Genomic DNA, 19,297 nt, shown 5'->3' with positions numbered 1-19,297 from the left:
TACTACAAAACCAGCCATGCCTGTTGACAAGACTGACAAAAGAGGGATCTCCTGTCCATCTTCCCCAGTCTTCTCGAACCTGATGACAAGCACATTGCGGAGGAGAAGCAGCCTCGCAGTGGTCCTCGCTCCTCTCGCGGGGCCAATAAGAGCATCTTCCATGCTTTTCTTCCATGCTCTTCTGCAAAGAGAGTCGCCATCTGAGGCCATCCAGATCGTACACATGACCGCTAGTTGGAGACTTGGGGTTGCGGCTTGATCAACAGTGGGCAGCGCCTGACTCAGACATTCCATCCCACCTCCACTGCCCACTGCCCAGTGTCTCGTGCCTCTGAGCAGCGGCAGCAGCAAGTTCCTCACCTTATTGAGGTGTGTTGCTCCGTAAAATATGTGTGAATCTGGGGGAGGAGAGACCCAAGCATTCCGCTGCTCTCCTCTACACACACTGTTGTGGACGGAGTAGAGACTAAGGTAACAGAGAGTAAGTAAGGTAGGTACTTAGGTAGATCATGGTGGAACACAATTAGGTACCTTAGCTTACCTAGCACCCACCGTTAGCCGGCAAGTAGCTTCCATGGTACGAACTGCTCCTCCACCACCTCCACCACCAACGACTACTGATTCGGGCCATCCATCGATACTTTGTGCTTCGTACTTCTTACTCGACATCCTTCTACCTACCTAATAACCTCTACTCCGTACGCTCGACAGATAGCAGGCTCCCGTTGTCTGTGTGTCCGTCCGTACCTTTTGCCCAGTAGACATTTTCCGCCGCACGGGAATGGAACAAGACTGCGCTTTTCTTCTCGAACCCAATATAGCCTAATCATCCCATCATCATTCTCATTCCTGTTCCCCCCGGTCGTCCTTTCCTTTCCATCGTGTGTTTGTGTGTTTTGGTCACCGTCTACGGGATACTTTAGCTTGTTTACACCACACCACCACGGTCACCTACCTCACCTACCTACGGGCTGCGGTCTACCTCACCACATTTCCCTGGTTCGCTTGTTCGACCTTTTCTCCGATTTCCTTCCTCTCCATTGTTTATAAGCAATAAACCTTCGGCTACCAGACTGAGACCCGTCAGATATCCAGCCTGGAAGGCGGGCCTCGACACCGACACCGTCACCGACTCCTCGACCCATAGTCGGGCTCTCCGAGTAATCCTCACATTTCTCTCACTGAGCCCGAACCTGAACCTGGACCTGAACCTGGACCTACCTAAACCCAACCGCACCTTGCCTGGCACAGACACTCACAACAATACAACTTTTTTCTTCCCCTTCCCAGTTTCCTCTCCTCATATCGCTTAATCAACAACTCGCCGTTCCAAGACAGCAGCAAAATATCGAGAGAATTCCAAGCTCCAACCAAAGCAACCCACCCGACGCTCTCTTCTCCCACCCCCGGGTTGCCGTCTCGTCCCGCGCCTGCGCCTACGCCTGCACTGATAACCCACATCTCCGGCACCTTGCCAATCTCCTCCACCCATCTTGCTCCATCGTCCCCAAACAGCTGCGCGCTCTTTCGTCGCCCTATTCGTTGTCGCCCACCATGGATCCCTCAACAGGGCCGGGCACACCGTCCCATCCATCTCATCAGTCCCACGATAGCTCGACCACCGCATCGCCCACTGATACTCGTCATCAGCCCTCAAGGTTCGACTCTTATGTCGCCTCCCGCGACGAAGGTCTCTCCGAAAGTTTCCAGTCCTTCCAGTCCACCGACACGGTGCGGAGGCGCCCAGAAGGTGGTGGCTACGGTACGTACGACCCGCTGCTGTGTTGTTGCATGCCCAGAAACCAAACGAGTCTTGATCGTCCGAGTTACCCAGTTGCCCAACGTGAAAACCCCCTGGCTGATATCATACCCCCGTGCGCTTGCAGGTTCTATACATACCCAAGGTTCCGGCTCTCAATACCTGGCCGACCCGTCCGCCCACGATCGATCGCATTCACGCTCGACAACAACTGCTAGTGCTAGATCGCCCATGATGGGTCCCGAACGCCCCAAAGCTGCGAAGCCGCGAAAGCCTCCCATGCCCCGTCGCCTGTCAACCAACCCATCAGCACCACACCGCGGCGAAGTCTTTTCTGTCGACGACGACATCGATGAGGTCGAGGCAGATGCCGCTGGCCGTCATCAAAGCCGTCAGGGCAGCACCGCTTTTGGCACCCGCCGCCGGCCTCAACTGGCAACCACGCTGTCGCGCGTCCAATCTTCACGCAGTGATACTGGAATCGAGGACGATGACGATAACGATGAAGTCGAGGATGGTCCGCGGACACCCAGAGCTGACGAGGATGCTCCCGAGGAAACCGAGCGCGTTCCCTCGATACACCCCGACCAAGATGACATTGATGCAGAGTCAGATGGCGACGTGAGCGACGCCGAGAGCTTTACGCTCAAGGATCGTCAGCAGGCCATCAACCAGACCCATCCGTTCGGTATCAGGTTGTGGAAGCCTGCGTTGTACAAGAAAGATCGTTCGGTGCAGAAGAATGCCGAGGGTGATATTCATTCATCACCTGGCGGAAGAGTTCACACTTGGCTTGTCTTCTTCAACCTTCTCTGGACTTTGTTATTCGGCTGGTGGATGGCAGCTTTCTCAGCTCTCGGCGCTTTGGTCTGTTTCTTGTTCGCCGCAACCCCTAGCGGCAGGGAATACGGCAGAGTTCTTTGGGGCTTGGCTGGCTACCTCTTCTACCCATTCGGCAAATATGTGCGCCTGGAGCAGGATGACGCCTACCTGGATGAGGACCAAGGCGAAGGACGAAGCATTTCCGAGTATGAGCAGTGGCAGAGTGGTGACCTGGAATATGGCCGCCTCTTCTTTGGTCCCGAGGGATCTGAACGCAGCCGATCTATTGTTGGACGCTCGCGCAGGAGCATCGACTCTGAGCCTAGCGAGACCGACAGCCTCCTGGGCCGTTCTCGACGCGGAGAGCGAAGCCAGACACCACCCCAGACCAAGCGCCGTTTGTTCGGAAGAGGCCAGTGGAACATTGGCCGCGTGGTCTTCTTCTTGTTCTTCTACCTCTTGCTCTCACCCTCGCTGATCCTAGTATCCTTGATCTGCTGGTTCCTCGTCTTCTCGATTCCCATGGGCAAAGTCACTATGCTGCTCTTTGACCAACTGCGCCGCCACCCCTTGGCACTCTCGTTCGAGTCCGACATCGTTCTCGCCCGGACAGCTGATACGCCGCACTCGTCAATCTTGCTGTGCACGTATCGCGCTGTCGGTATCAAGTACTGGAAATACACCATCGACGGCACAAACGTATTCTTGATCAACCTCATGGGTGTTGTCTTCTTCGTCATCTTTGACTATCTCGTTCTCGACCAAGTCCTCGATCTGAAGCTCTTCATCACGTCACCCGCCTTCCTGTTCATTGCCGGCTTATTCTCCATCGTGCCGCTCGCCTACTTCATCGGCCAGGCTGTCGCCTCCATCTCGGCACAGTCTTCGATGGGTGTTGGTGCTGCCATCAACGCTTTCTTCTCCACGATTGTCGAGGTGTTCCTCTACTGCGTTGCCCTGAGCCAAGGCAAAGGCCAGCTCGTGGAAGGCAGTATCGTGGGAAGTATCTTTGCGGGTATTCTTTTCCTACCGGGTCTTTCCATGTGTTTTGGTGCCATCAAGCGCAAGACGCAGCGTTTCAATGCCAGGTCCGCCGGTGTCACTTCGACAATGTTGCTTTTCGCCGTCCTCGGCGCCTTTGGACCCACGCTCTTCTACCAAATCTACGGCACACACGAGCTCAACTGTTTGGACTGTGTGAACCACGGTGGCATTGGGGGAGGTCTGTCTCCTGTCGGTGACGGACGCGACTGCAAGCGATGCTTCTTCTCTCAGACTCCGGCGCTCAATGATCGCTTTTATATCGAGGCTGTCCGTCCGTTCTGTTACTTTTGCGCCACGTTATTGTTCCTCTCCTACATTGTGGGACTGTGGTTCACACTGCGAACCCATGCTGCAGTCATTTGGAACTCCGAGATTGACGAGAAGAAGCACGAAGAGGCACACGCCCACGCTCACGCTCATGCCCACGCTAGACAGTCGGGTCCTCACTCATTTGCTGAAACCACCGGTACCTCAGTCGACGTCCGTGACTCTCACCTCTACAAACGCATCCTCGGCCAGTCGCTCAAGCAGGTTGGCCTTGCAAACAAGAAAGACGACAGCTCTCGCCAGGGGTCCGTCACCGGGTTGGGCTTGAGTGCTGGCAATGGCAGCGTCAGTATCCCGCACGTCGTGCCTCCGAAGTCCAGCGGCAGCGATACGGTCCGCTCTACTGTTCACATCCCTGGATTCTCAGAGGCGGAGAACAACGCATTGGTCCGAGAGGTGGCTGAAATGGCGGCCACTGCGGCCACGATTGCTGCACGGGAGCGGATGCCTCGCAGGACCTCGGCGCTTCCCCCGGGTTCGACTGCGGCCACCTCGCGTCCCCCGGCCCTCCGCACCGCTACCGTTGCCGACAATGAAGATCTCGCAGCAGCAAGCACTGCCCAAGTGCCCCACGGTGGACACGACGCTCCCAACTGGAGCCGAGGCAAGAGTGCCTTCATCCTCATGGGTGCTACCGTACTTTATGCCATTATTGCCGAGATTCTAGTAGACACTGTAGACGTCGTTCTTGAGGGCTTCGCCATTGATGAGAAGTTCTTGGGTATTACTCTTTTCGCGCTGGTCCCCAACACGACCGAGTTTTTGGTAAGTTTGGTCTGCACACCTACGCTATGGTCTTGACTAACGATTTACAGAACGCCATTTCGTTCGCTATGAACGGCAACATTGCGCTCTCTATGGAGATTGGTTCTGCCTATGCGCTTCAAGTCTGTTTGCTTCAGGTTCCGGCCCTCGTCCTATTCTCTGCGATTTACGTCACCTCGGATCGTTTCGAAGACCTCACTGCGCACACCTTCTCGCTCCTGTTCCCCCAGTGGGACATGGTCACTGTCATCATTTGCGTGTTCTTGCTTAGCTACATGTACGGTGAAGGAAAGAGTAACTACTTCAAGGGCAGCATTCTGCTGCTCAGCTACCTTGTAGTCATTGTGGGCTACTACTTTTCAGGGTACACCGAAGACGCCATGAGCGTGAGTCGATTTGATGTCATGGGCGCCAACGGACAGTACTCGACCATCAAGACTGTTGGCCGGAGAGTGAGCGGCGCTGTTCTGCAGTGATGGGATTTTGACAAAAAAGATGGGTATAGAGGAGAGGCGGTACCTGAAGAGGGGGAAACATCATTAAAGGGCGGTAGAAGGTCAGAGGTTCATGAAGCCCCAGTCTCAACCTGGGGCTTCTGTCAGTTTTTCGTCCTACAGGACATTGCATTATTTTGGTTTTAGCAGGCGGCTATGATAGGACGCTGACGGCGTTAAGGAGAGGAGCACATTACCTAGATTACCCTATCGTTTCATCGCGGATCGCTCGGAATATACATCCCTAATGTTCACACCCGAAAGTCATGATTCTCGGTTTCCGTGAGACCTCGTCAATGCCTGGATCATCATGTTCCGCCGAATGCCAAGTGTCGCCGACTTTTGACCGAGTCTAACGATAGCGTTCCAAACGGCAAATGCTTGTTTTCACATACGACAGGGGGGACCGGACGATCAACGTCATGACTAAGTGGAGTACCACAACGGGCACAACCGACGGCGACGGTTACGAATCTTGGCTTTTTTGGCTAGACTCTCATTGCCAGCGACTGTAACCGAGATTCCCGATCTGAAGACGCGAGTTTGATTGCTATCTCGCGTGGGGGAGGAGGGGCCAGGTCACAGGTAACATGGCTCCTGCAACGCTGACATATCTGCAATGCGGGTTTGTTAGCGTCGGGCCGCGGCAAAGCTTCCGCATGAGAGAAGACGGTTGTTTGATGTCTTCATGACGGCATCAGATTCTAAATGAGAGGCTGTTTATTGGCTGGGGTGTGTTTATAACAAATTGGACTCGCTGAGAGATGTGTGTCATGGTTTCCAAGTGTGATTTTGCCAGTGTAGGAGATTGACTTCTGGCGTATTATTGGATGCCGGTCGATGAGTGGCTTTGCATCTTATTAACGACGTCTTCCCGTCTTTTGTGGTCTTTATTCAGAGATATTTTCGGTGAAAATCGGCTTTCTGACTTCCTCTTTTATTTGTCGTACTCACCATGGCTCCTGCTGAACCTCACGCGATCCCCTTCAAGGCGAAGGGTAAGACACCTCACTTCAAGGAGGAGAGGGATGGCTGGAAAGGGTACATTGAGTGGGAGAAGTATCCGGAGAAGAAGAAGCAAGTTGAAGAGCTCATGAGGCATTATGACTTTCCGGAGGTAAGCCAACATGTCGATGCCCCGAGGGTTCATGTGTTGGGAGCATCTGCTGACTGAATTTTCCTACTGCTTGTAATAGCCGCCTCAGTATCAACTGGGACCGCTCCCCGATACGAATCCGATCCTGACGGGGGAGCGATGGAAGCAGTATCACTACGCGTGCGGGCTGGGTCATATCCCCGAAGTCAGCTGGGATATCGTCAAGAAGGAAAAGGCGCAGGATATGATTCACGTTCTTCAGTTTCCTTACAACGGCGAGCCCCCTCGTGTTAGTCTTATCGAATCTTCGCGCCAAGATTCCCTCCCCACGGACTGACATACAGAAAAAAACCGCAGAAACGCCTGGTAGAGACAGAAATCACCTCTAACAAAGACCACTTTGTTCGCAACCACGGCGGCATCCCGGACATCGACGAGGACAAATACACCCTCGACATCGCCGGCCTCGTCAACAACCCGCAGACACTGACCCTGCACGACCTAAAAACCAAGTTCAAACACCAAACCAACGTCATCTCGATCCAGTGCTCCGGCACGCGGCGCATCGAGCAGATCGCGCAGTACCCAGGCGACGGCGACGAGCTCATCAACGCCCCCTGGGGCGAGGGCGCCATCGGCACCGCGCGATGGACGGGCGTGTCCCTGAAGAAAGTCATAAAGTACTGCGGCGGGTTGAAAGACGGCGCGGCGCACTTGGAGTTTTACGGCGCGGATACGTACTTTAAGAAGGGCAAGGTGTATAACTACGTCGTGAGCGTGCCGTGGCGCAAGGTGAAGGCGAACGAGGTGCTGCTGGCGTGGGAGATGAACGGGCAGCCGCTGCCCAGGATCCACGGGTTTCCGTTGCGGACGGTGGTGTTTGGGTATATCGGGGCGCGGAGCACAAAGTGGTTGACGCGGATCCGGGCCATCGCGAGCGAGAGCAGTGCGCCGGTGCAGAGGCGGGAGTATATCTACTACACGCCGCAGGTGGGGAAGCAGAATGTTAAGTACAGCAACGGGTTCTCGATCCAGGAGATGCCTGTGAGCTCTGCTATTATGACGCCGAGGGATATGGAGCAGGTCGTTCACGAAGGGAAGGTGAGGTTGAGGGGGTGGGCGTACTCTGGGGGCGGGCATTGGCCTGTGAGGGTCGAGGTCAGTGGCGATGGGGGCGGGGTGTGGTATGAGGTCCCTTGGGAGAAGATGAGCGGCAAGTATTTCCATGCGTGGCGGTTGTGGGAGATTGAGTTGCCTGTTGACGCGGAGGGGTGGCTGGAGTTTTGTGTGAGGACGTGGGATAACGCGTGTAATACGCAGCCTACTTTTGTGAGGTCTGCTTGGTATGTCTTTCACTCCCCCCCTTTTTCTCTCCTTCGTATTCACACTTCTTCGGATACGACTTTCATGTCTTTCCACTTTGTGGCAGAAGGGACGACGATGATTTAGAGACTGATGATGAGATTACACAGGAACTGGGACTTGCACGTCACGTCGTCGGCGCACCGCATCAAGGTGTATAGCATCAACAAGTCGAGACCCGCGACGGCGGCGAGGCTGAAGAAGCTGGAGGAGAATGGGATTCCGATTGTGCCGATTACGCTGCCTGCCGAGATTGACTTTGAGTCGGATGAGGAGTATGAGAGGAACATGGCGGCGCAGGGCGGGCGGGATCCCACGGAGTGAGGGGGTTTGGGGTGAGTCGATTGTGTCAGACGGCTGACTGGAGAGAAGATATGTTGGACGAGGCAATGGAATAGTTTGCTGTGTTTTGTTTTGTTTTCGTGGTGATAGGGAGCCTGAAGTTTTGTTATTGTAGTTCTCAGCCAAGACGCTCATATTGCAGGGTATTGAGTCTTGTATGTTGAAGTTCCATCATGTTTACTATACAAAAAAGACTACACGCGTGATGTTATTCAGTAGTATGCGAACAAGTGCTACCGGTGCTCAAATATTCTGCTATTTTATCAAGTCTAAGGTATATGCTCCCATGCCAAGTCTAGCACCTAGAAAGGTCATTCTACAGATTATCACACAGATCTATCGAGTCTTTTACATAAGAATACTGCTCTCCTTTACTCCGTGTTCCGTTCTTACTCCTTGGCTTTGTGGTTCTGCCTAAATAGGTCTCCTGCGCAGGAGTTCGGCCATGAGGCCATATCTGAGGGGTCAGTGTGGTAGTCAGACCACTTTCATTGCATGTATACACCGCCTCTTGATGATAATGTAGCTTTCTTCCTCGTTTAAAATGGTGAGGCATCCCAGCGACAGCTTTCCAGTAAATCGGTCACCCACTCCTTCCGGGCCTTTTACTTCACATCAAACAATATTCATCAATTTCAGACACCCAGTAACATCATCATGTCTTATTTCAGAACGTAGTCTATTTATTCTTCGTCCTGTCCTAAGGTGACTACCTACCTACTCACTCCTTGATGATACCAAAAAGCAAAAGAGTTCACCCCCCCGGTGGCGAACGGGGGCTACATCTCTGGCGCACATGCTGGGACTCGAACACGGGACCTCTTCGCCTTCACCGATTAGGCTGTTCGTGGACTTCAACCACTCCACCACCCAGCCAGTTTTGACCTGACCCCCAAAGGGGCGCCTGCTGGCTGGTGACAGGAATGGACTTGAGGGGGGGTATATACCCTTCTCGTGTATTTAATTCGGAAGGTATGGAGGTCCACGTGTGGAAGGTACGACTGATGGATGTGAAGGCATCTCCTCGTCCAAGTAGATGACATGCTTGAGATGAACAGAGACACGCAAACCCCAGATTCCGCCGGCCGTGTAGTAGGCAATGTTTCAATCGACTGGTTCCTTTTTTCCTTTTCGAATTCTCCTCCAACCTGAACTCAAAGACCCATCCAATTCCCGTTTACACTTCCGCCCATACCTTCGAAGCCCGGCACGTATCCGTTCCCGAACATGGCCGAGAACTCGTCGAGCGCAGGCGGCATAGGCGATAGACTCCCATCGAGCCCGAAAAACGGCATCGCCGGCGGCAACGACGCCGTACCCTGCCTTCCCGCGCCGGGAGGAACATGTCCTCCTCCGCCCCCAGAGTGCCCGTGTCCTCCACCCCGCCATATGCCAGCAGGATGCGGCGGAATCGGCAATCCCGCACCATCAAGCCCGTCCCTCTCGCTTCTCGCATCACCACCCTGGCCATGGCCCTGGGCAGGCGTATCCGTCTTCCACAACATCTCCCACTTTTTAAACCTCGCGTAATCAGACTCCTTGACTCCGGACGCGCCGCCGTTAGCCCCAGCCCCGCCACCGTTACTCTCGTCCGCCATATCCAGCCTCGAAATCGCGCGCTCAAAAGCCTCGATGAGAGACATTTCCGATTTCGCCGACTCCCCACCCGCCGACATCTCCCTCAGCATCGCCATGCCTTCTCTGAGAGCGTCGCGGAGGCGGTCCGTCTTCTTCTGGAGGCACTGCGTGATGATGACGAGCAGGGCGGCGCGGCACGAGGAGAATTCCGTGTACGAGGCGCGGGCGAGGCCGACTGTGTTGCGGAGGAGGCGGCAGGTCTCTACGACGAGGAGGGCGGCGTCGACGCAGTCTGCTACGAGGACGGCGCGCGGGTGTGTTGTCTTGCTGGTTGAGCTGCTTGTCGTGGCGCGGCCGGCACCGGCACCACCGGAGGAGGGACCGCCGCCGCCTGCGACTACGGTGACGGCGACGGAGTCCGCGGGGGATCCGGAGGAGCTTGCTGTGCTGCCGCGGTGGGCCGATTCGCGGGGGAAGATGAAGGGGCGGCCGGCGAACATGCGGACGAGGCAGTATTCTAGCCTCAGGTGCATTGTCGGGCGGAAGACGGCGGGGCCGGTGGTCGGGTCCTTGATAAAGGTTGGTTCTGGGAGGCTGTTCCACCAGTTGTGGAGTTGGGCCTTCATCTCGACGAGCTTGGCCATGCCTTCTGGGATTTCGTTCTTTTCAAAAGTTTTGAAGAGGGATCTTGTGGGTTGAATGTTAGTGAGATGAGGGAGAACAAGGAGGTGTAAAGAAGAGAGCGGAGATAGGGGGCGACTGACATTTGGTGAGCTATTCTGCTGAGGGCGTTGTTGAGCTGGAGGGTTGCTAGCATGTGTGCCGTATTTGGCGGTGCTGAACCGGGCCAGATTTCTAGTCTATCGACTGGGAGTTCGGCGTCGACGTCGCTTGCTGCGATGGATACTGGCCGGCCGTGGAATATGCCGATTCGCCTGGGAGATAAAGTCAATATGTGAGAAGGAATAAGTGGCTCGTGACAAAAGTGTACTCACTTTTCCGTTGTGTAGGCCGTCCACCAGACACGGTTCCTCGTTTCACGAATGACAGGGTCGATGGCGGCCCCGGGATGCTTCCGGTGCATACCATTCTGGATCGCGAGCTTGACCGCCAGGTTCAAGTAAACGTACGACAGCCCCGAGGCGTCGAGTGGTAACGTATAGAGGCCGATGAGCAAACACGCCTGAACGCTCTCCAGCGATGATATGGTAATCACGTCGGGGACCAGCCGGCACGCCTGCTGATAGAACATTATGCCGATGGTGTCCTCCGAAAAGGGGCTCGAGTCGGCGGCGGCGCTGGGTGGGCCGCCCCTCTCGTTCCGGGAGTCGAGGTAGGCGTACTGCGTACCGATGGCGAAGATGATGAGGATCATGCAGACGGTGCCGACGTCGCGGCGCGTCAGGGAGGCCGAGTTCTCGTAGACGAGGTCGAGCCTGTCCATGAGCCAGTGACGCTCGACGTAAAAGTAGCTCGTCTCGGCATGGTTGAAGAAGGCCTGGACGAGGAAGTCTGCGACGTAGCGGGGCGGGAGGGAGGAGAGGGAGGCTACTGTGTTGGAGGGGGACTGGAGTTCTTCTGGGCGGTAGTATTCTTTGAACTGTGTCTTTGGACCATCCGGGGCGTCCTATGAGAAGGGGGGTCAGCGATGCTGACTTGGTTGAGGTGAAAGGGCGGGCATGCTTACGTTTACACACTGTTCGATCCATTGCTTTATCCGCATGGAGAAGTTCCAGTGTGAGAACTCGCCGGAGTAATCTGCTCGGAGGTCAACATGGCGGTCTACGGGGAGAGGCCCTTCGGGATGCTAGCGCCGAGCCTGTTGAGGGTCCGGGGAAGAGGGAAGGGTAGAGCAGGGGGAAGGGAGGAGAAGGGGAGAGGGAAGAGAGATAGGGCCCGCCTTACGTGTGATGTTGTTCTCCAGAGGCTGAACCGTTATCTCGTCAACCTTGAAAGAGTCGGAGCTCTGCGATTGCACCTCTGCCTCGGCGCCGACGTCCGGCTCCATGGTGACATCCGCTCCACCGCCAGCACCAGCACCAGCGCCGGCCCCGGTCACCGCGCCCTCCGGGCCGGTGCGCGGTCGTCCAGCAGGCGACTTCATCTTCTCCACGGACTCGGCCAAGGTCTTTAGAGTCTCGGCGTCAAGGGTGCTCTTGCCGGTGTAGTGCGCCAGGAGCCGCTCCATGTAGGACATTCTCTGGCTCAACTGAGCGTCTTCATGATGTTGCGAGTGGCGGGGTCTATTATTATTATACCCGCCAATATGGCCCTTTTGTCAGCCAGATGTGTTACATTGGTGCAAAGAACCCAAGGGAAAGAAAAGCGTGAGATATCGCATTGAGGAATCTTATAACAGTGCTACGTTTGGGGAAGGACATGGGTATAGAGAAGTAAGAGGTCTATAGGTTCTCACCTTGTCGAGTTTTCCGATCCGGGCTCATCTCTCGTCGTGGGCGTGAGGAACTCGCACTGCCGGCGCAGACGGGTGCACCGGCGGCAAGGGACTCCTCCGTCGCATTTTTCCTTGAGTCGCCGACATCCGTCACAGCTTGGTCGCGTCAGCATGAGGGAGGTTCTCTCACATCAATCGGACCGAGTATCTAGTAATGAAAATGTGACTGGACAGGAACGTGGGAGGGAAAAAACAAAACAAAAGAAATGGGCTTCATCGTACGCTCGAACTGCCCTCTTCCGCTCCTTATCCGCTACGCGACGCTGCTTGTGTCGTTGCAGGCGCAAGCCGTCCTCGGGATCCATTTACAACTTCTTCTTGGAGTCGCAATAGCCGATAAGGGGACCGTAGTAGATAGCGAGAGAGGGCGGCAGCAGCGGACTGTGCCGATCAACAGGGCCAGGCGAGGACCCGGGCCGGTGGTGGAGGACTCTCTCTGTCTATGTTTGTCCCTCTGTGTCTCTGGCTTGGTCTTCTTTGTGTGTAGGGAGGTTCGTCTAGGCTCTCCGCGGAAAGTGTTTCCCAAGTGACCCCCCCGTAACGAAGGAAGCCCGTGTTCAGAAAGGAAGGTCTGGTTCCTGTCTCTCAATGCCCTTGCAAATTCCTCGGAATTGGGAGTGGGCAAGGTATGCGGGTGGATAAAGGAATGAGTGAGTGAGTGAATGAGAGTGGTTGTTCCGAGTTTGTGTGTGAGGGGAGCTAAGATAGGCCTGCTGGCGCTGACTCTCCGGCTGCGTCTACTACCTGAGTCCTTCGCGCGCCCCATTTCCCAGAAGGCCAGAAGGGGAGGGGGTCGGGGAGGCAGAAGTTCGGCGAAACCTCCAGCGCCGCGGTCGGCGGCGGGGTCGGAGGGGAGCGGACCCGCTGTTTTTTGGTGACCAAGACGCGGGGAAGCCGGCTATATCCTGGTCGGAGCCGAAATGTTGCATGAAGCACAAACCCAGGAACCCAGATTCTGGAGTTGCCTTGACTCGTGGTGCGGCATCTGACAGTGTTCTAGACTCGTTCACTTTAGAAGACTCCAATTCAAATTATAGGTAGACAGTCGATGTTGAGTGATGCATTCGCCGACACAGAGAAAGCTCTTACGAGGGGGAGAGGCAAGGAACAAGAAAGAGGTTTCTCGAGCTCGAGGATTCGAGGTTGTGTTATTGTACAGAGTAGACCAGTCTCTTATTGACTCATCGTCATATTAGTCAGAGTCGTGGCCCGTATCCCCTTCAAAGCTTCGCCTTCACATCATCCTCCCACAAAGACTTGAGTCCGTCCTCGAGCGGGCTATCGATCCTCTCGATCCTCGCCCTCGACGTCTCCATGATCCTCGGCAGCCCCGTGCTCTCAAATGAAGCCCCATCTCGAATCATGGCCGCCACGCCTTTACTCGAGAGCAGAATCTCCGGCATGCCGTGACCAGAAAACCCGGCAATGATGTACTGCCCCGGCTTCCCAGGCACACCACCCAGGTGCGGCATGAAATCGGAGCTGTACCCCATGATGCCCGTCCACACCCTCTCCGTCGTCGCGCCGCTCTCCTCCCACCCGCGGAAGTGCCTCTGCATGTACCCGTCAAAGTACGGCGACGCGCCCTTCACTAGCTCGTCGTCCCGGACGTTGTCGAACCACTCGCCGCGCTTATGCCAAAACATCTGCCGCGCGCCGCCGACGACGATGCTCCCGTCCGCCCGGGGGATGAGGTAGTCGTTGTTTCGCGCGTCGAAGCGGATGCCGTACGTGTTGACCAGGTGCGGGCTGTTGGGGCCCCCCGGGGTGGTGATGCGGCTGCAGAGGCCGCGGACGGGGACTATGCGGTCTTCGTATTGCGGGAGGACTTGAGCTGTGTAGCCGTTTGTGGCTACGACGACTGTGCCGGCGCTGATGGCGCCGCGCGGGGTCTGGATTGTCCAGCGGCCGGCGGCGTCGGGCGTTGATGAGATCGATGTTACTGGCGTGTTGGCTTGCAGGTTCAACCCCTTTTTGAGGAGGCGGTCTAGTAGCTGGTAGACCATTTTTGCTGGCCATAGATGTGCTGCTGTGAAAGAGAAGGCGCATTGAGCGCCCTTGACTCCTGAGACCTGTGTTTGGAAGATTAGTCTATATCTCTCATCATTGATGTTGGGGGGGAATAGACTTACTCTTTCAGCATCCTTCTTTGGAGTGAAAGCAACATCCTTCATATTCACGACCCCCGCCTTCACTAATTCCCGATACGCAGCCTCAGTCTCCTTGGCATGCTCCGGATCAAGATACACATCAACCGCCCTTGTCAAGTGAAAGTCGCAATCTAAGCCCTCACTCTCCACGAGCTCCTTGACGGCGTACACATTCGAGGCCTCAAACGCGGCCAACGCGGCTGCCTGCTCGGGACCAAAGAGCTTGGTGTACTTTGGCACCTGGAAATACGTGTCGGGCTTGACGTGCCCGCCGTTGCGACCCGAGGCGCCGGAACACACCTTCCTGGCCTCGAGGATGGTGATGGACGGCGGGGATGGGTTGTCCTTGAGGATGTGGTAGGCCGTGGCGACGCCCGCGAAGCCGGCGCCGACGATGACGATGTCGCTCGCGGCGGGGAGGTCCGGGGTTGTGCGGTGGTCGTCGAGGGGGCGGGGGGCGGCGTTCCAGAAGGAGGGGACGGGGTTGGAGACCGGGGTCCGGTTTGTCGGCTTTGGTGCGGGCATGGCTTGGGGTGTGACGGCATGAGAGGTGGGCTTGGCAGGCTTCTTTCGGGCTTCCCTTTTTCACAATAGGAGGGGCAAAGGTTCACTGGGCAGGCTAGAAGTGAAGCCCGGGCTGATAAGCAATATGTGTGGACTTTCTATATACCAATGCTGGGGAAGACAAGCGCTTCTTTGGGCTGGTACTACTATCGACGTACGAACCGGCACGTTTCAATGAACCAACGTGCCGTTGAAGCTCAATAGGGGCTGATAAGAAGCACTGAAGGCCGGAAAACCGAGATAAGATGCATCGGGCATGGGACCCATACCCACCGATATCTCTCTGGTTCTAGCTCCGGATCACGGGTGAATGTTAGTGCTTCTTGGAGGGGTTTGTGACGGAAAACACGGCGAGTGTCCGAGACCGGAGGCCGAGCCGGCGGCGGGGAGGACGGGACCGGCAATTTGCCGGGTTCCCTCTTTTTCTCTCTCAGGTGTGATAAGCAAATGACAGACGCCCAGTGACATTTGATGTAAGATATCCACAGCGAATCAGCTTCAACCAACAACCCGAGAACGATATCCTTCTTCACGGTAGAAAACAATGCATGAAGATTGGTCATTTTGTTCATTATTCGGGGGAGTTTACCGCTTAAAAAAGCGAGACCGAGGACTAAACACCCCCGTGATCTTTCCCCCCATCACACGGATAGGGATCCCCCCCTCCCCATCACGCCGTTTACGCCGCGGCCGCCCCCTCCGAAGCGGCTATAATCTTCCGCGCCATGTCCGGCAACTCGGTCGCCATGACATCCATCTCCCCAAACAAATCCGTACACGGCTCCCCCTCGTACACGGCGCACCACGCCCCCTTGAACCCGCACCCCTTGGCCGCCGACGCATCCCACATGTGCGCCGCCGCGAACCACGCCTCCTCCCCGCCAAAGCTCTCTAGCACGGGCTTGTACGCCCTGGGGTCCGGCTTGCCGATGCCGTCCGCGTCGCAGCTCTTGAGGTTCTCCGCGGGCATGTCGATGCCCGCCTTGGCAAAGTACCCGCCCACGCGCTTCGCGTCGCCCGCCGTGAAGGCCCAGACTGTGAAGCCAGCTTCTCGCAGCAGCGTGAAGCACTCCTTTGTGCCGGGCCGGGCCTCGAGCTCGAGGAAGCGGTCCATGATGTAGGCTACGTCGTCGTCGGTGGCGAGTTTGCGCGGTTCGGGGACGCCGGCTTGGAAGAGCATGCGGTAGAAGAGGCTGCGGAAGATGTCGTAGAAGCGGCGGTAGCGGCCTTGGATGGAGAGGTAGGTGTACTCGCGCTCGGCGGCCTCGACCCAGGCGAAGCTGAGGAGGGCGGGCTTGATGTTGTGTTGTGCGAGTTTGGGGCCGAGACGGGTTTCGATGGCGCGGGGGATGGCGTCGTAGGACATGCAGGTGCCTACGATGTCGAAGACGACGTGTTTCCTTGGTGATGACATGTTTGTGTGTGTGTGTGTGTGTGTGTGTGTGTGTGTGTGTGTGTGGGAAGGGGAGAGTTCACAAGGTGATTTTGATTAAGTGTGTGAAGAACTTCTTTTTGGGTAAGGTAAGTTTGTGTGATTGCGAACCTGGTCTTGAAGGTTTATATGAGACCATCACGAACTTTTCAGCCATTGAAAATAGACCAGTATCAAGCAAAAAAGGCTATAGATAGCCTCATCACCAATGCGCATCATCGCCCTATCTCGGCGCCTGGGCCCGCGGGGATGAGCGGGGTACTGTGTACCACCGCATGTGTCATGCCGCGACGATCCTTGTTACCCCAGCCGGCTGCTCTGGCGGATCCGACGAACCGGATGCGTATCACTCGACGGGGCGACCAGTCCCGAGAGGGGGATGCCCCGAAAATAGAGACCGCAGGTATTTCCCGGTTCTTCCATGATAAGCTACCGGCCACCGGGCCGCGCTACCCATTGGTTCCGCCCGGTAGTCAGTATCCCCTCCCCGACTAAGACTGTGCGGTGGTTGGTTTGCCCGACTGGCCGTCTATCAGACAAAGATCATGGGGGTGGTCCTGAATGGGTACGCTGAAATTGTGTGTTTTACTCGTCGATGTGGATCGCGACTCAAAGGTCGTTGGAAGCGTGATCTCAGGAAGTTTTGTCATGTTACCCGAGTCAGCCATCCATACCAATATGAAAGTCGAAACTATTGGTGATGGCTTTGACTTGACAGCTGTTTGCCAATAGGAAAACATGTGCCAGCCACTCGATGTACCAATCAAGTTCCCTCATTTCGTTTGAGAGTTCACTACGAGAAGGTTGAGGAGATATGTTCCGTTTTCAAGGCCATCATCGGCTCTGTCATTATGGTATCAAAAAGAAAAAGATCTCCCTAAACTGTGATCCCCACCTTGGGTCTACCGTCGGAGCTGTAAATCCATGCTATGCTAAATCCGCCAAATTTTTGATTTCTTTTCCCGTCCATGCCATGCTTTCGTGATAAAATGTTGTTTACAATGAAGAAAAGGTCTTCTCAAATGCAGAGATCAAAATGGGCACTGTAGAGATGTATGTTAGACTCCTGGTCGTATAAGATAAGGTGAGTGTTTCTTCAAGAGACTTACCATGCGCCTCCTCAAAGATGAGCATGGGGCGGAGACGGATGGTCTCCTTGCCGCAAGCGCCAATGTTGACGCCGAGGCGCTTCATCGAGCTCGTGACGGCAGCCGCGCTCTGGGTGTCGAAGGCGACGTAGGTGCCCTGGCCCTTGCCGCGAAGGTTCATGACGTGGTCGGGGTACTTTTGGGCGAGCTTCTCCATCTCGGCGTAGAGGACTTCACCAACGCGAGCCTATAACACGTGTGAGTTTGTAACTCATGATGAGTCTGAAATGGTTCACTTACGGTCTGCTCCACGAGCTTCTTCTCGCGGATCTCGTCAATGACTGCCTTGCAGACGATGACGCGGGCGGCATCACCCATCCAGCTGCAGGCTCGTTAGCGGTGGTTCAGTTAAAGACGACGATGAAAGGGATGACATACGTGTTGAACTGGCGGTAAGCCTTGTCGGGGACCAGCATGCGGTCGCCAAAGTAGTAGCCGGCAGTCTGGGCCTTCTTGGAGAAGGTGACGATGTCGGGAGGGGAGGTAAGGTTCCAGTGAGCGTGGCCCCAGAACTTGCCAGTAGCGCCGAAGCCTAATCAACATATGAGTGCGACTGCATAAATTTTTCATATCAAGGAGAGCCACTCACCAGTCTGGACCTCATCAACAATCATGACAACAGCATGCTTCTGCGTAATGTCGCGCAGACCTTGGAAAAAGGCAGGGGAAGCGTGGTTATCACCGCCCTCGGACTGGATAGGCTCAACGATAACAGCAGCAACGGGGCAGTGCCAGCTCTGAATCAGCTCCTCCACCTTCTTCAGGCAGCGCTTCTCCTCGGCCTCGTTCTCGGCCGCGTACTTGTCCAGGGGGTACTTGAGCGCCGGGAACGAAGCCTGGGGCCAGTTGAACGAGGGGATATCGAGCTTGTGCACGGCCTTGCTGCGCGTGGTGGACAAGCTGCCGAAGCCGCGGCCGTGGAAGGAGTTCTTGAAGCTCATGATGGCCAGCTCGGGGGAACCGGGGGTGGTGTTGTGCAGGCACGAGTGGATCTCCTCGTGGGACCACTCGGCCTCGCCGCGCTCGCGGCGGCGGTAGAGCATGAAGGCGGCCTTGTAGGCCAGCTCGTTGGCCTCGGAGCCGGACTGGGCGGTGAAGATGTGGTTGAGTCCCTCCGGGGCGGCCTTCATGAGGCCGTTCTGGAGGAGGTCGTGCCAGGCGCCCGAGGGGAAGTTGCCGATGGCGGGTCTGTTGACGAGGGCGGAGATCATCTCGGGGGACTTGGCGGCCTCGATGAGGGTGGGGTTGTTGTAGCCTACCGGGATGGAGGCGATCTGGGAGTAACTGTTTTGAGAACCGGGGGAGATTAGCGAGATGCGGGTCGATTGTGGTGTGCCCGGGGAGTGGACTTACACATCGAGGTACTTGTTGCCGTCAACGTCGACGATGCTACAAAGCACCTGTTGTTAGCACGAGGTTCTACCAAGACAGCCGGTGGTTGCTGCGTACTAGTTTCCGGAACTCTTGTCGTAGTCGACGACGAAGTGAACGGCGCGGGCGTCAAAGAAGGTATCGAGCTTCTTTGCGCTGGCCTTAGAGATAGGTCCAGGGACCTCCGTAGTGACCGAGTGCTCAATGACAGCGGGCATCTTGAAGGACTGGTCTTGATCTGAGCAACTGAGCTGTGGTGATCTTGTAAACGAGTCTTGGAGAAGGTGCGATACAGTGTAAGGTGTATGTATATCTGTTTTTTTGAGAGACTCTTGAAGCTTGCTTGATACAAAAACTCATCGTCAAGTGTTGGGAGATCGAGTATTTATCGTCCGTGGTGACGCCCGAAAGCTTCCGTTCGCCCCTTCTACGTGTGGGAGCCGGTCACGAGCCGGCCGGTCCCGAACCGGCGCCCCATCCGGGCCCAGGCCAAGGCGTAAGAGTGAACCCCGCCAAATCTCCATTGAATCTAGCATGACCCATCCTTAAAATCCCGATTGCGGCTCATGCCAAACACATTGTGCATTG

General features: G+C 55.9%; 6 protein-coding genes across 6 annotated transcripts; 2 read left to right on the top strand and 4 right to left on the bottom strand.

The window, feature by feature from the left end:
• Positions 1–1,554: 1,554 nt before the first annotated feature.
• CABS01_05586 (sodium/calcium exchanger protein) lies at positions 1,555–5,193 on the top strand (the record flags this gene model as incomplete). Its single annotated transcript, XM_060538954.1, has 3 exons — positions 1,555–1,762; positions 1,887–4,717; positions 4,768–5,193. The coding sequence occupies 3 exons, from the start codon at positions 1,555–1,557 to the stop codon at positions 5,191–5,193; spliced, it is 3,465 nt and encodes a 1,154-aa protein (XP_060405216.1).
• A 973-nt stretch (positions 5,194–6,166) lies between these two features.
• On the top strand, positions 6,167–7,993 carry CABS01_05585 (oxidoreductase molybdopterin binding domain-containing protein; the record flags this gene model as incomplete). Its single annotated transcript, XM_060538953.1, has 4 exons — positions 6,167–6,328; positions 6,408–6,596; positions 6,665–7,650; positions 7,780–7,993. 4 exons carry the CDS (start codon positions 6,167–6,169, stop codon positions 7,991–7,993), a joined length of 1,551 nt encoding a protein of 516 aa, XP_060405215.1.
• A 1,172-nt stretch (positions 7,994–9,165) lies between these two features.
• CABS01_05584 (fungal specific transcription factor domain-containing protein) lies at positions 9,166–11,970 on the bottom strand (the record flags this gene model as incomplete). Its single annotated transcript, XM_060538952.1, has 6 exons — positions 9,166–10,276; positions 10,354–10,524; positions 10,585–11,216; positions 11,277–11,347; positions 11,495–11,861; positions 11,947–11,970. 6 exons carry the CDS (start codon positions 11,968–11,970, stop codon positions 9,166–9,168), a joined length of 2,376 nt encoding a protein of 791 aa, XP_060405214.1.
• Positions 11,971–13,264: 1,294 nt separating this feature from the next.
• Positions 13,265–14,719, bottom strand: CABS01_05583 (FAD dependent oxidoreductase superfamily protein; the record flags this gene model as incomplete). The annotated part of the gene is made up of 2 exons (XM_060538951.1): positions 13,265–14,116; positions 14,177–14,719. 2 exons carry the CDS (start codon positions 14,717–14,719, stop codon positions 13,265–13,267), a joined length of 1,395 nt encoding a protein of 464 aa, XP_060405213.1.
• A 718-nt stretch (positions 14,720–15,437) lies between these two features.
• On the bottom strand, positions 15,438–16,172 carry CABS01_05582 (catalytic activity protein; the record flags this gene model as incomplete). The annotated part of the gene is made up of 1 exon (XM_060538950.1): positions 15,438–16,172. The coding sequence occupies one exon, from the start codon at positions 16,170–16,172 to the stop codon at positions 15,438–15,440; it is 735 nt and encodes a 244-aa protein (XP_060405212.1).
• Positions 16,173–17,186: 1,014 nt separating this feature from the next.
• CABS01_05581 (4-aminobutyrate aminotransferase) lies at positions 17,187–19,026 on the bottom strand (the record flags this gene model as incomplete). Its single annotated transcript, XM_060538949.1, has 7 exons — positions 17,187–17,233; positions 17,300–17,525; positions 17,579–17,660; positions 17,717–17,870; positions 17,928–18,622; positions 18,692–18,727; positions 18,788–19,026. Coding segments are annotated over 7 exons (1,479 nt in total), but the record flags the coding sequence as incomplete, so codon positions are not given.
• Positions 19,027–19,297: the final 271 nt, after the last annotated feature.

The sequence above is a fragment of the Colletotrichum abscissum genome, assembly GCF_030869225.1.
Source record: "Colletotrichum abscissum strain IMI 504890 chromosome Unknown Scaffold_11.1, whole genome shotgun sequence".
Classification (NCBI taxonomy): domain Eukaryota; kingdom Fungi; phylum Ascomycota; class Sordariomycetes; order Glomerellales; family Glomerellaceae; genus Colletotrichum; species Colletotrichum abscissum.
This window is presented reverse-complemented; position numbering and strand designations above follow the sequence as displayed.